General features: G+C 46.1%; 1 protein-coding gene across 1 annotated transcript in view; it reads right to left on the bottom strand.

The window, feature by feature from the left end:
* LOC310795036 (minor histocompatibility antigen H13-like) overlaps nucleotides 1–15,540 on the bottom strand; it is a 33,853-nt gene that overhangs the window by 10,183 nt on the left and 8,130 nt on the right. The window contains exons 2-9 of the mRNA XM_083657056.1: nucleotides 12,962–13,060; nucleotides 11,191–11,273; nucleotides 9,545–9,633; nucleotides 7,549–7,634; nucleotides 5,326–5,451; nucleotides 3,361–3,418; nucleotides 2,162–2,282; nucleotides 37–139 (exon numbers count right to left, since the gene is read on the bottom strand). Of these exons, the coding sequence (XP_083513182.1) occupies nucleotides 37–139; nucleotides 2,162–2,282; nucleotides 3,361–3,418; nucleotides 5,326–5,451; nucleotides 7,549–7,634; nucleotides 9,545–9,633; nucleotides 11,191–11,273; nucleotides 12,962–13,060 (765 nt within the window). The remainder of the gene's footprint in view (nucleotides 1–36; nucleotides 140–2,161; nucleotides 2,283–3,360; nucleotides 3,419–5,325; nucleotides 5,452–7,548; nucleotides 7,635–9,544; nucleotides 9,634–11,190; nucleotides 11,274–12,961; nucleotides 13,061–15,540) is intronic.

Genomic DNA, 15,540 nt, shown 5'->3' with positions numbered 1-15,540 from the left:
ATTTGTACCGGCGACCTCTGACCTCTGACCTCGTACCTGCGCATGTTTGAAGGTGTGCATGACGAAGATGGTGAGGCCCAGACCGAAGATGTAGGCCAGGAAGCTGGTGTAGAAATACGTTCTGCTGTTCTTGTTTAGACTGGAGAGAAGGAGAGAGTTTGAGCTTGATCAAATCATCTCTTTAAATCAGTCTCATCTTGTTGACACTGTTCCCCACAACATTGTCATGGACACAATTTCAAAACTTTTCCATGGGTTTTCAAGGATCTCCATCTAATATGTGAGGCGGTGACTCTGAATCATTACCAGAACTTACTACAACACTGGATGAATAGGACACACATCTTTATATTGGATTTGAGTGCTCGAGTCACTGCGTCACGTGACATGGAAGCTATTGAAATAAAACAGGAATTTTCCATCAAAACATAAAACACAAGAAGCACTAAAATTGACACATATTAGAGCTACGTTACGTCAACAGCTACAGAAAATAAATTTGCCGTTATGTTACATTACGTGGAAGGTTATCAACGGGAAGAGTACTGTTAACAATTTCATGACACACAACAGAATTCCATGACTTTCAAGGATTTTACTCATTCCATGACTCTTCCAGACCTGGAAAACAATATTTTGAAATTCCCTGACTTTTCCAGGTTTTCCATGCTTCCGTGGGAACCCTGCATGTAAAGTGCATTCAACTCCCAAATCTGCCAGAGAACAAGTGAGGCAAAAAGAGAGTGGGTGAGGGGAAAAGGGTTAGGGAGAGAGAGAGAGAGAGAGAGAGAAAGAGAGAGAGAGGAGGGAGAGAAAGAGAGAGAGAGGAGGGAGAGAGAGAGAGAGGAGAGAGAGAGAAGGAAGGAGAGAGAGGGGGGGTAGCTAAATATGTCTCTGCCTGCCACAGCCTGAGGGACTCACAACCACTATAAGATCTAGGGCTGTGAATCTTCACTGGCCTCACGATTCGATTCGATTATGATTAATCTGTCAACGATTCGATTCGATTAAACGATGCATCACGATGCATCTTAAATCGATGCATCACTTTTTCCGCAATACATGATTTATTTTTTCTCACTTTCTTTTTTCTCACTGTGTGGCTACTTTTAAAATAAAAGTGCATTTGGAATTGCATTGTATTATGATCCATAATTAAAATAAACAACTGCATGTACTTACATTCTATTTTATTTGATTATAAAAAATAAAAAAAAAGTTTTAATAATCGATTTTTGATATTTGTTAATCGATGCAGAATCGTGCACGTCCGCATCGCGATGCATCTTATAATCGATTATTTTTGACACCCCTAATAAGATCCACAAATTATATGATATTAATTAATTGTATTACATTGTGTTGTATAGAGAGGCAAAGTGACTGCCTACTTCCTGCTTCAGCACTGTACCAGAGATTTTCATCCGCCATTTATTTTCCCATAGACATTTTGTAAAATGCGTATAAAAAATAGTTGTACTTGTTCAAACCAAGCTGAACTATTTGGTTTGACGAGGTAAAACTATTTTTATGAGCATTTTACAAAATGTGTATGGGAAAATAAATGGCGTATAAAAATATCTGGTACAGTGCTGAAGCAGGAAGTAGGCGGTCACTTTACCTCACTATTGCACTGTATTGTATAGCAATCAAAGAATGGACCGCATCCATGAAGGGAGATGGTTGCTTTTTCCGCTGGCTGGTTTTGTGGGACTATAACTCTGGCTTGTGGATGAGTTTAGGAGTATAGTAGCACTCCATAAGCCGGCCAAGAGCGCCATCTATCGCATGGCGGTGAAAACACGTCAATGGTGGAGAATGATTTAATATAGAACCTGCATTATGTGACACCCATGTATTTTCCATACATAATGTTATATGAAACTTCTGTAAACTGCTTGGGCAAAATGTTTTTGTCCATGCCAATCAAGCTATTTGAATTGTAAACTGAAATTGAATTGAAAGAGAGACAGAGAGATAGGAGGAGAGAGCCAGAGAGCCAGAGAGAGAGAGAGAGCCAGATGAACAGAGAGAGAGAGAGAGAGAGAGAGAGAGAGAGAGAGAGAGAAACAGAGAGAGAGAGAGATAGAGAGAGAGAGAGAAACAGAGAGAGAGAGAGAGAGAGAAACAGAGAGAGAGAGAGAGATAGAGAGAGAGTTACCTGACGTCAAAGCGCAGCAGCAGGGCGATGAAGATGCCGGGGATGACGATGTCGCCCAGACCCAGCATGGCAAAGTTACTGGCTCCCAGACCTTTCTCCAACAGATCCTGAGGAAACACCACTGTGTGTGTGTGTGTGTGTGTGTGTGTGTGTGCGTGTGCGCGTGTGTGTGTGCGTGCGTGTGTGTGTGTGCGTGTGTGTGTGTGTGTGTGTGGTGGGAGAAGAGAGACGTGAGGAAGGCACAATCACACACTTGAGTATAACAGTGAAATAACAAGGAAGGACAAACAAACAAGACTCGGGGTGCACAGATCGATCGGCACGCAATCTGTATCAGCCGACTTTGACCTCAAATATGCAATCGGCTGATTGCCGATATTTCTTTATATTCATTTTTTTTTAAATCATAAAAAAAAGCCCCATCACTAATCAGGCTTTCCAACGATATAAAATACAATACCAATTGGTATTATTAAAGGGGAGAAATAATCGACCGAAATAACGTTTCCAAAGTTTTTTTGAGGAGTTTATATATCAGTGATCGTTAATCGGTGATCGGTCGATGATCGGTTGGGCAGATATTTCCCATAGGCGATCGGCAATCGGTGATCAGTGGCAAAAAACGTGATCGGTGCACCCCTAAAACAGACTGTACATACAGCAGCATACACACAGGGTCTGAAATGTCCTCGAGTATTCACCGTATGTAGAAGAGACAGTCTGGCTTGAGGGACTTCGCCCGCGGTCACACCATACGCCAAAGCCACGCTAAAGCCACGCTGAACCTAAGCAGCGCTGTGGCACTTTCATATAGGCGAGACCGTTCACACCAGCCCCGGCCCACGCCACGCCGAAGCTAGACTGCCGCGATAGTCTCAGCTTCTGTTCTATTTTTCAAGCGTGTTGTGCGCCGCACCCGAACTGCCAGGGCATGAAGTCAATGCAAGTTGTGGACGGGGGGAAAGGCAGCGCCGAGTGAGGCGCTGAGGAAAAGAGAGTGCTTCTTGCGTGACCGGTTTAGCGTGACACTCAGCCTCTGAATAGCGCCCGGTGTGAACTAGGGATGTTCATCAATTATCGAAGATCAAAGCAAAAAAAAATCAAATCAGGTTAGCATCTAATGGTCGTGAGGCTCACCGATTTCTCTTCCACAAAATCATTTGACTGACATTTGAGCTTGCAGACACACTTCTACTTACATTTGATCGGCGCCTCAAAGGACTTGGCAACCGTTACCATGACGTTGGTTCCAAACACCTGGCAACACAGTGAGCAGCATGTGATTAGAACAGACCAATAAGAGATGCATGTGGTTTCTGTAGCAGTTTTGTCTGCCTATGTAGAGTTGGGCCGGTGTCGACATTTTCAAAACCGCTTTGGCATTATGCCAAACACCACCACAGCGAACCGGCCCTAAGGTCGGGCCGGCCCTCGGGCCAGAATGCAGGGCTTTAGTATGTGTAGCCCTTACTATTCAAAGTATTTTATATACATCTTAAAACATGACTTTAGGGGCTCTTTAAAGAGCATGGAGCAGGGTAATTCCTTTGCTAAATGTATACTTAACCTTGTCCCTATGTCCATTTGAAAAGTTAATGCATCATTAAAAAAAAAAAAAAAAAAGTTTGAAAAAAAATATGGAGAAAAACACCTTCCTTTTTCAGAAGGAAATAACAGACTTTTATTCTGTTAGAAAAAGCCTGCTACGTCACAGTGGGGAGTGGCTTCCGCGTGCGTGTCTCCCTCTCCCCTCCCACTCTCGTCAAATCCATGGTCAAATCAGTCGTATTTCAGGACAGATAGCAGGTCAGGTACGTACGCTAGTCAAAGTCAATCAGTCAGCCAGTTAGTCGGTTGGTTAGTTGGTAGGTTAATCACTAGTTAGTTTTTAGTATATAGTTAGTCATTTAGTCAGTAGCTGCCTGTAGTAAGTCGTTGTCAGTGAGTTTTGGGTCGGGTGTCGCCAGGTTACTGCATGCAGATAACAAGCTGTCAGCTCCACTCTGCTGCTGCTGCCTGTCTGCGTGACACTCTCTTTCTATCTCTCTCTCTCTCTCTCTCTCTCTCGGTGTGTGTGTGTGTGTGTGTGTGTGTGTGTGTGTGTGTGTGTGTGTGTGTGTGTCTACGCTGTGTGATACGCTCTCTTCACTCGAGGGAGGGGGAGGCTGCGGCTCCTTCCTCCACCGCTGCTCTGCTCTGCTCTGCTCTGCTCTGCTCTGCTCTGCTCTGCTCTGCTCTGCTCTGCTCTGCTGTGAAAAGAGAAAGAAGGAGGAGGAGAAACCGCCACCTCCACAGCCAGCCACCTCACACACCCCAACTGTGCCCGGCTCGCATGCCTCTCGGTCGGCTGGCCGGACAATATGCACCCCGCTGCAGCAGCAGCTTTTCTCACTGTGTTCGGGACTTCGGCTCTCGGCCAGATGGCTGGACACATACGTCACTTTTGCGCGCGCGCGTGTGTGTGTGTGTGTGTGTGTGTGTGTGTGTGTGTGTGTGTGTGTGTGTGTGTGTGTGTGTGTGTGTGTGTGTGTGTGTGTGTGTGTGTGTGTGTGTGCGTGCGTGTGTGTGTATCGAATTACAGTCCGCACCTCGGCCCGCCTCCGCTCGCTTGTGTGTGTGTCAAATTACAGTCCGCACCTCGGCCCGCCTCCGCTGCTTTCAAGCTCCTTCACAACTCTCTCTCCGCGGTCCGTTGTGGGCTGTTCCTGCTCTCTTTCACTGTCAAAATTAGCCTGAGGACCATCACATGCATGTGCATAAACATTTGCTACCTCCTCTTCCTCCTGAAAACCGGCGTTAGCATCCATAGTGTGTGACTGACAGCCCTGACCTAAGTGACTACAGACAGAGGGACAGACGGGCATGCCTGGCGACTCCCTACACTGACGTCAGAGTTTTGGGGTCCAAGATGTCAAAATAAAAGTTCAAAAAATAAAACGACCCCAGAAGTCACTGTAGTGTATATGTAAGTGTCTTAATGTGAAAATCAAGTTCCTCCATAATTCACCTACACATTGACTGATTGGGGTCTCTAACCTGCCCCATGCTCTTTAAGGGTTAAAACTGACTGAAATCAGCCTGTAGACTGAGCTCTGCCCCCTGGTGTCGTGTGTGTGTGTGTGTGTGTGTGTGTGTGTGTGTGTGTGTGTGTGTGTCTGTCTCACCCAGAAGACGTCGTAGACAAACAGCCCCCCCAGCAGGATGCAGCCGGTGCTGACGTTGTTCAGGTGCAGCAGCTCCACACCGTTCAGCGCAAACGCCAGACCAAACAGGTTATTGGCTATCCAGTGCTGTGATGTCACAAAAGCCCCGACAGGTTATTGGCTATCCAGTGCTGTGATGTCACAAAAGCCCCGACAGGTTATTGGCTATCCAGTGCTGTGATGTCACAAAAGCCCCGACAGGTTATTGGCTATCCAGTGCTGTGATGTCACAAAAGCCCTGACAGGTTATTGGCTATCCAGTGCTGTGATGTCACAAAAGCCCCGACAGGTTATTGGCTATCCAGTGCTGTGATGTCACAAAAGCCCTGACAGGTTATTGGCTATCCAGTGCTGTGATGTCACAAAAGCACTGACAGGTTATTGGCTATCCAGTGCTGTGATGTCACAAAAGCACTGACAGGTTATTGGCTATCCAGTGCTGTGATGTCACAAAAGCCCTGACAGGTTATTGGCTATCCAGTGCTGTGATGTCACAAAAGCCCTGACAGGTTATTGGCTATCCACTGCTGTGACGTCACAAAAGCCCTGACAGGTTATTGGCTATCCAGTGCTGTGATGTCACAAAAGCACTGACAGGTTATTGGCTATCCACTGCTGTGACGTCACAAAAGCCCTGACAGGTTATTGGCTATCCAGTGCTGTGATGTCACAAAAGCCCTGACAGGTTATTGGCTATCCACTGCTGTGACGTCACAAAAGCCCTGACAGGTTATCGGCTATCCACTGCTGTGATGTCACAAAAGCCCTGACAGGTTATTGGCTATCCAGCGCTGTGATGTCACAAACACCATAACAGGTTAAAGACAGCCAAAGCCACGGCCACTTCCGGATTAAGCATAATGAACCGAGAGATTTCTAGCCTGGTAAACCATCTGGTCACGTGAACTCACATTGCGTTTCGTTCTGCGAGACCGTCTGGCCACATTTTACAAAGTGCACTACTAGCCAATCGGGGACCTGCCTCATAGTTGACATCGTAACCGGCCAATCAGGAACGCCGCTGGCAAAACGGTAATGGCTGCCTCCACGGCTTTCCACCTCGAGCAGTAACATCAAAGTTCGTCGAGTTTAAACCACTGACCTAAGTAATATAGACAGAGCTATCCTATTGATCTTGGTCTCCCGTTTGGAGTTGAAACGTTGGCCGTCGCCATCTTGATTTTTCGTCAGCAGAGTGGGAGGGAATGGGTGAAGTAAACTAGGGATGGGCATTTCTAGCAAAAAACACTATTCGAAATTCGCTGGCCAAAGTCGACTTTTAATCGAAATTCGAGTAAAAAAACGCTATTGTTTTTGAAGTTTTGGTCCGAGTGAAAAGTTCTATGGTCTCTCGTGACTCTAAATATAGCTGAATCGCTTGGTTTGATTAAGTAAAAAAAAAATGTATACGCATTTTAGGAAATGTCTATGGGGAAATAAATGGTGGATGAACTCCCTTGGTTCATATGCCTAACCCGGAAGTGGGTGTGACTTTGGCTCTCTATTAATGCTGTGTTCGAACTTTGATTATAACTCGGAGGTCAGAAAATCCCACATCCTATAAAAGCGCGTCAACTCAGAGATCCTAGTTGGAAACTGGGGTATGATTTCTCAACCCCTAGTTGCTCCCAGTTCGTCATTTACGTCATTTCAACATGGCCACCGACATCATATACGGTAAGAAAAATAAAGTTGTATGAATTTTAAACACTTGAATTGTTTTTATTTTCAACTTAATATGCTTGTAGACCAATCAGCATCCTAACTAGGAAAAATCAAATAAAACGGCGCGTAAACTCGAGTTCCTAGTTCCTAAATGGCCACCCACATCGTATACTTAGTATGCTTGCATGCAGACCAATCAGCATACCAAACCAGTAGTTGGTTAAACCCATACAATTAAACGTTAACAGCAGCTGTTAGCTGCATGTTAGGTTGGAGATGACGCGTTTCCCACTTCCGACTTCCCACCTCCGAGCATAAACAAACAGTATTATCCAGTGCTGTGATCGCACACACATACACACACCTCATTGGCAATCCAGGCACAAAAACACAAACACACCACTATCTGGTTCTGTGTGTCATAGAAACAGTTGTAAAAAAAAAAGTATTCAAGTTGTGCCTTTGTGCCTAATAACGTCATGTATACTGTTAAATCATAATGATAATATTAAACATTACCTTTTTGAGCAGGTACCAGACACCCACCACACTGCTGATGAGCAGGCATATCAAATTCTTGGTGTCAAACTCATAGTTGACTATTTCTAGAGAGAGGAGGGGGGGGGAGAGAGAGAGAAAGAGGGTCTTTATTTTCAGTAGGGGTGCACCGATCGATCGGCAAGCAATCTGTATCGGCCGATTTTGACCTCAAATATGCGATCGGCTGATTGTCGATATTTCGGCTGATTGCCGATATTTTTTTATATTATTATTATTATTATTATTTTTAATAAAAAAAAGCCCTATCACTAATCAGGCTTTCCAACGATATAAAATACAATGCCAATTGGTATTATTAAAGGGGAGAAATAATCGCCCGAAATAATGTTTCCAAACTTTTTTTGAGGAGTTTATATATCGGTGATCGGTAATCGGTGATCGGTCGATGATCGGTTGGGTAGATATTTCCCATAGGCGATCTGCAATCGGTGATCGGTGGCAAAAAACGTGATCGGTGCACCCCTACGTTAGGTTATCCGAATTGTGTCTCTATAATCCAAAGAGGCTTGATCCGATGTCAAGTTTGTCCACGGGGGAATCAAACTAAACCACTGACTTAGCCCGCGTTCACACAGGACGCTGAAGCAACGCTCAAGCTAAGCTCAACCTACGCTGAACCCACAAGTTTCATTTAGGCGTCCTTGTTAACAGGCGAGGCCGTTCACACCACCCGTGCGCGCGTCACGCTGAAGCCTCGCTGAAGCCACGCTCACGCCGTGCTCAAGCGATCGTTCAGGATTCACGCCTATTTTACAAGCGTGAAGCTGTGAGGCATGAAGTAAAATGGGAGTTGTGGGCGGGTTCAACCACAAACTAACGCTGGTGATCCGTATGGAAACAGTGTTACTCGAAATGGTTAGTTTGTTGTTTATAACGTGGCTATATTCATAACGTTTTATATCTCGGATGCGTTATTTCGAATCCCACATAGGTTACGCCAAACCCCACATAGGTTACGCCTCGAATCCCACATAAGTTACGCTAAAACGCACATAGGTTACGCCTCGAATCCCACATAGGTTACGCTAAAACCACCACCGCAAAGCGTGTACCTGTAGTTGGCCAGCCGGCAGGAAAGTATCGCGGGACTTGACGAGACTTGGTGACCGAGATCACGAATGAGGTAATTTGATCCCTGGGAGACTCCAGGGAACAGCCCGGGGGGAAATATCAGTCTGGTGGTTGTTGAGGGATGAGATTATGACGATATGTGGCGAAAACAGGAATAAAACTGGCTATTTAGATGCAGGAAAGACAGGCTGCCACTTGGCCCCCACGGAGCTCTATTTTACGACTGGATTGGACGCTATTGATCTCAAAACAACGCGTAGGACGGCCAGAAACGCTGCGCAGATCACTGGGTGAGTCGTCAGATCATAATTAATGTGAGGAGAGGGGTCCAGGTAAAAAAAAAACTAAATTCTCCTTTAAGACAGGAAGTGTGTGGTAGTGAAGAGTTCAGGGAGTGTTGGGGGCAGTGGGGTGTTGGGGGGCAGTGGGGTGTTGGGGGGGCAGTGGGGTGTTGGGGGGCAGTGGGGTGTTGGGGGCAGTGGGGTGTTGGGGGCAGTGGGGTGTTGGGGGGCAGTGGGGTGTTGAGGGGCAGTGGGGTGTTGGGGGAGCAGTGGGGTGTTGGGGGGCAGTGGGGTGTTGGGGGGGCAGTGGGGTGTTGGGGGGGCAGTGGGGTGTTTGGGGCAGTGGGGTGTTGGGGGGCAGTGGGGTGTTGGGGGGGCAGTGGGGTGTTGGGGGGCAGTGGGGTGTTGGGGGGCAGTGGGGTGTTGGGGGGGCAGTGGGGTGTTGGGGGGGCAGTGGGGTGTTGGGGGGCAGTGGGGTGTTGGGGGGCAGTGGGGTGTTGGGGGGCAGTGGGGGGGCAGTGGGGTGTTGGGGGGGCAGTGGGGTGTTGGGGGGCAGTGGGGTGTTGGGGGGGCAGTGGGGTGTTGGGGGGGAGAGGACTCACCCTCCTTGGCCTCTCCGTCACCCTGAGTGAAGAGCAGCTGGTACTGTTTGTTGGGGATGTTGGCTGGAAACAGCCGGGACATCAGAGGACTGCAGAGAGAGAAACCAAAAAGTCAAATAGACGCTTTTAACTTGACAACATAAACAGTCTAAATAATTGCCTCTAGCTTTACTTCCTGTTGTGGTGTTTGCTAATACAACAGCTGACAGGAAATGAGCTAGGTTTCAAATTAAGCAATAACCCTGAAGAGGCCATGGTTCACAGTGATTTTACAGCAGTTAACTCATTCACCGCCAAAGACGTCTTTGACGTGTTATCAGGAATAGCCCTCCCCGCCAATGACGTGTTTGACGTGTTTTTGTTTTTATTAGTGCAGCGCGTAGTTCAAACACTTCCCCAGCCTGTGACATGGTATCAGGTCCCTGCCCTCAAAGACAAAGCTGACAGCACGTGAACAAACACATACCGCAGCTGTTGTTTTGAAATGAGCAGGAGGAAAAACAGAAAACAGAGAAACGCGCTTCCTTGTGCAGAGAGGAGAAACGCCATTGAAACGCCTAATATTTACATGTCTGATGTCAATACAGTTCAAAATAAAAGAATTGAGAGCGAGTTCTGCCTGAGATTGTGTCTTTTACAAAAATGGCCTTTTCTGCTGTTTCTCTTCTCAGAGAGACCTTTTTGGTGAAAACAGGGTGTATATAAATGGCTATAAGTAGAGTACAGAACATGCTAAAAGCTCACTTTTTTTTCTCCTGGTGAACCCAGAGACGTACATCTTCATTTTGAGGTATTGCAAATCACTTTGGTGCTAATAGATAATTTACTGTGGGTCTTGAAAGATGACCAACAATTATGAAAATCTTTGGCCTGTGCTAAATATTGGCAGTCCTAAACTGGCCATGAATGAGTTAAGAGGTGTTTACAGCACGCCGCGTTACAGCGTGCTGTAAACACCTCTTCACTGCTGTAAAATCACTGTGAACCACAGCCTCACTCACACAATTGTGTGAAAACCGGATATAAAACTGCTCTATTAGGGCGTTTTCACACCTGCGTTTTTATTCTGGTTCAATCGGACTCTGGTTCCTTTTCCCTATTGGTGCGATTCATTTGATGGAGGTGTGAACACTCGGGTGCGGACCAAAACAAAGTGGACCGAGACCTGTTGAAGAGGTGGTGAATCAGTCCGCGGTTAGTTTGTGGTGAGAACGTAATCCGACCAAACTACAGAAGTGTATTTCAAGATGTCTCCTCAAAGTGCACTGGCTATTCTGCTGGTATAGTTTAGCACAAATCATTATGGCACGGTGGCTCAGTGGTTAGCGCTGTTGCCTCACAGCAAGGAGGTCCTGGGTTCAAACCCCGGTTCGTCCCAGGTCCTTTCTGTGTGGAGTTTGCATGTTCTCCCCGTGGTTTGTAGTGATGCATTTTGGTGTGCTCAGATTTTTCTCCGTGTGGAAAGAAACCAAATGAAGGGGGAAATGCTGCAAGAAAAACTCAACTGATTCAGACCAGAGCAAACAAACTATAGGTGTGAAAACGCCCTAACATTACAATGCAATTCCTTCGCTTTTCATAACTATAGCATTCCATAACACACGTGTGTGTGTGTGCATGTGTGTGTGTGCGTGCGTGTGTGTGACCTCATGGTGTGAGACAGAGCCAGGATCCCCAGGACAAAGAAGTAAACAGACAGCAGCAGGTTGATGTACTCCTGAGAAAACACCTGCAAACAAAGTGAAAAAGACACACACATTAGGGTTGTCAACATTTGAAACGGATATAGACCTTATTCGATTGACGTCACTCACGTACTGGCACGCCCACCGCCGCCATATTGTCGACATAACGCAGCAGCTCTCAAGTGACAGCCTATGTGAGAGCAGCGTTTATAGGAAGCTAGCCGCCGTTAGCGTTACCTGTATCGTTCCTGTTGTGTTCGGATGGTGACCTGCGTTACACACGGCTGCAGCAATAAAGTCCCTGTGGTTTGTTTCTATCTCTACCGTCCTCAGACGTGAAGGGAGCGAGACGGAGGATACGTCAGCAGCACAGGAGAGGTGTGGATAGTTGGGAGAGACAGGTGAAACTTTCTGACAGCTCCTCACAGCAAAGTCTGTTCACCTCGTTATTTTGTTTATTTATTACAGGCATTAACGGCAGCATACAAACAACAACTGTGGGGTTCTTATTGGTGTCATTACCATCGCTATTTTGTAATGGAACAGAAACGACAATAAGGCTGTTACTAGTTGTCAGCTGCAGCGCTGTGTGCGCGCAGGACGGTATGTCAACAATATGGTGCCGTCCAGGGTTAGCGAATAAGGTCTATACTCATTTGCACGAGTATCGATAACAGCAGTGCTTTCTTAAAGTCGAGCTGAACCCAATAATGACTTTTCTTTTAGTTCAAATACCTGGGTATGCAGTGCACCTATTTAATGATGTATGCAAAACATATCACAACAATCTAATGTCTTTAGTTTTTCACACTTTTTCACATCAAATGTTCATTTTTCAAGATTTCATTGATAACAGTAATGTACAGTTTGCTGACGTCACCTAGTACTATCAAATTTCTACCCCATTTCAACCAATCATATCACGACATGCAGCTGTCAATCAAATCTTCATTTCAGGATAATTTTCTCTTCCAAATGAAGTAGAAAATGGCACCTAGTGCCTGTCATCTGGCATAATTCCTATCCCATAAACTAACTACTAACTTGGCCAATTGCATGAAACATGAACAAAAACAAAAACTATAATCTCTAAGAATGCAAAGAAATGTAACTGGTGGGTTAAAACGCGCATTCCAGGAATATCGTATTTACAGAAATAGCGTAAAAGGCGCACGCTTGAGAGCGTGGTAGTCAGGGGTCGCCCCTCGGAGATTCCAGGCGGGCGGGCAGCACCCATGCATCGGATTGTCCGCTTGCTCCGCACGAAGCAGCTGGCTGCCTGGTACTCCGCGGATCCCACTCGCGTAGCACGACAACACGCTGAATCCCACTCGATTTGGGGGTGGAACACGCCATGATTGACAGAATTGTCAAATCAAATCAGTACTTTGAAAAGTATCTTTTGTAAACAATTTGCCATGACAATTTGCAGGGATGCAATCTCAGGAGTGAACACAGTATCCGCAGCCACATTCAGACACTGTTTCACAAAGTCAACACATGAAAAAGCTCGTCCACCCTTTGCAATCAGTGCAGATATCTGATAACTTGCCCGAGTTGCATTCTGGATAAAAAAAATCGGGGGAATTTAAAAACAAACAAAAAAAACATTTTTTTTCCCAAATCCGTGGCAGGCCAAAACAAACTGAGCAGGTCAGAGCAGGTCAGCACTGCCCTAAATACTTCTATCACACAAAGCCCCCTACAAAGGGCTCAGGAAACCCAGAGTTACCTTGAAGAACAGGTAGAGTCCAAACAGAGTACAGCTGGCAATGATGGGAAACCTCGCTGCATCTCTGCTGGTGATGGTCTCCGGCATGTCCGATGGATTCTGCACAGAGAAGGGAGGGGGAGAGAGAGAGAGAGAGAGAGAGAGAGAGAGAGAGAGGACAGAGAGAGAGAGAGGACAGAGAGAGAGAGAGAGGACAGAGGGAGAGAGAGAGAGAGGACAGAGGGAGATGATGTGGTTTTTAGTGGTATCAACAAAAACAACTGGAGCCCATTTAAAATCAGTTGACACTCACCAAACAACCGCCAAACCAACAGTGAGTTTAAGCCCTCGTTCACCCCATACGCCAAAGCTACGCCGAAGCCACGCTGAAGCTACGCTGAAGCCACGCAGTTTCATTTCGGCATCCTTGTTAACAGGTGAGACCGTTCACACCAGCCGCGCGCCACACCACGCCGCGCTGAAGCGATAGTTCAGGCTTCTGTTCTATTTCCCAAGCGTGCAGCGCGCTGAACCCGAGCTGCCAGGGCATGAAGTCAATGCAAGTTGTGGGCGGGGGGGGGGGGGGGGGGGGAGGCAGCGCCAAGCGAGGAAAAGAGAGTGCTTCTTGTGTGACTGCTTTAGTGTGACACTCAGCTTCTGTTCAGCGCAGCTTCAGCTCCTGAATAGTGCCCGGTGTGAACCGAGGCTAAGTTAGTGACGACAGTTGTATCTATTGAAGTGAATGGGTTCCAAACAAGGTGGGGGAATTTTTTTAATTTAAAGGTCCCATTCCGTGCAAAAGCTGTTTTTACTTGTAAATGCATATATACTGCCGTCATCCCTCCCTGTAATGAGTGGTCCCAACCTCAGAACTGCCAGAGTTGGATTTGTCCCTATCCAGCTTCCCCCTGCAGTCTCCTCCAAGCCACGCCCCTTACACTCTGTTCCCCCAGACGGGTTAATGTGATGTCACTCAGGTCCTTAAGCATACTGCGCGCATCTCTCTCACACAAGCTACCTGCACCATTTTGTCTATAGCCACAAAATTAACACTTCTAGCTGGAGCGACGCCAACTGTACGTGATCCAGCAACTGCAGAGGTGCATTCGATAAGTCTAGGCATTTTGAGATGTCCTCTTTAGCGTAGCAACCGTTAAGTTAGCGATAGCTCGTTGCTAACGTTAGTTGTGGACACAACCTAGCGTGCTGGTCCACGGACGCTAATCTGATTGGCCGCTGGGGGCCTGGGGCGGGCTCTCCCTCAGCGGCCAATGGGAACTGTTAGTTCTGAATATATTATAGAAACAGACCATTCTTGGGACGCGACGAGATGAGGAAGTGACAACTCCGTCAGAACGAACGGGGTTGCTATATTTTCGACAAATTAATCCAGAATCATGTTTTATGGACCAGAGACACACGTTTTTAAGAGGTTACAGCTGCACGAATTGGGACCTTTAATCTACACAAGAAGCAGCACTTAGTGCACAGTTTCCTCTACCTAGAATACCACAACATGATCGTCTCTTTTGTAACGCAGGCCTGGTCAAGAGAGCAGCCATTTTTAGACAGTTACATATAATAGAGAGCCAAAGTGAACGTCACTTCCTGTCTTTCTCTGTGTACCAGCGTCTGAAAAAATACAATGGTGGTGAACGGAGACAGACGTTACTTTTTTATCCTGTTTGAATTGTGCCATGGGGTGCAAAGGTACATTTGGTCCATGTAAAAGATAACTCTGCATGTCAAGAAAGTGTCAGTTTGTCCTGAAACTGAAACGTAAGGTTTGGTTTTGTTAATCGACTACATCCTCGTGTCGCACATTTATACGTCACACCATCGACAACGTGGACTGGCGGGAGAGACGTCACTTACGCGACTGGTTGTGAGTACCGTAAATTCCGGACTATAAGCCGCACCGGTGTATAAGCCGCACCTGCAAAGTTGACTATTTTTTTCTTATATAAGCCGCACCGGACTATAAGCCGCGGGTGTTTTAATGTTTTTTTTTATTTTTTATTGTGTTTTAATGTTTAATTACCATATGTAAGGGTTCATGCACAGAGGGGATTGTTGGGAAAGAGATGGCTGTTTGAGGAAGCTCCCATTTATTAACATTTCAACAAAACAACATAACACAACACCACCTGTGTTGTTTTTTACAGTGCACACAGTGTCATACAGTGTGGTGAAAAGAGGGCAAGAGAGGAAATTAAAACTTATTATAGTTATATAGGATTTATAGTTAGAAAGAGTGCTAAAAAAGAGAGATTTTTTTTTTTTTTTTTTGAAAAAATCCATAGATAAGCCGCACCGTTATATAAGCCGCAGGGGCCAAAAAAGGCCAAAAAACGGGAAAAAAGGTGCGGCTTATAGTCCGGAATTTACGGTAGTCTTTCTGATTTATAACTTATAGTGACACAGTTTTACCACAAACTGCAAGGTGCATAAAGCTATTCTTTGTTGTGGGACTATAAAAGGAAGTGACGAACAGGAAGGAGAGGTCAGTCCACATGGACAAGAGATGGGACTGAACCACAGGGCTCTGTGCGACATTGTTTTTGTAAATAAATCTTTTCTAATACTTTCACCTTCTGGTT

This window comes from Poromitra crassiceps (assembly GCF_964638095.1).
Source record: "Poromitra crassiceps genome assembly, chromosome: 20".
NCBI classification, from domain to species: Eukaryota; Metazoa; Chordata; class Actinopteri; order Beryciformes; family Melamphaidae; genus Poromitra; species Poromitra crassiceps.
The sequence above is the reverse complement of the archived record's forward strand: the minus strand, read 5'-3'. Positions and strand labels throughout refer to the sequence as shown.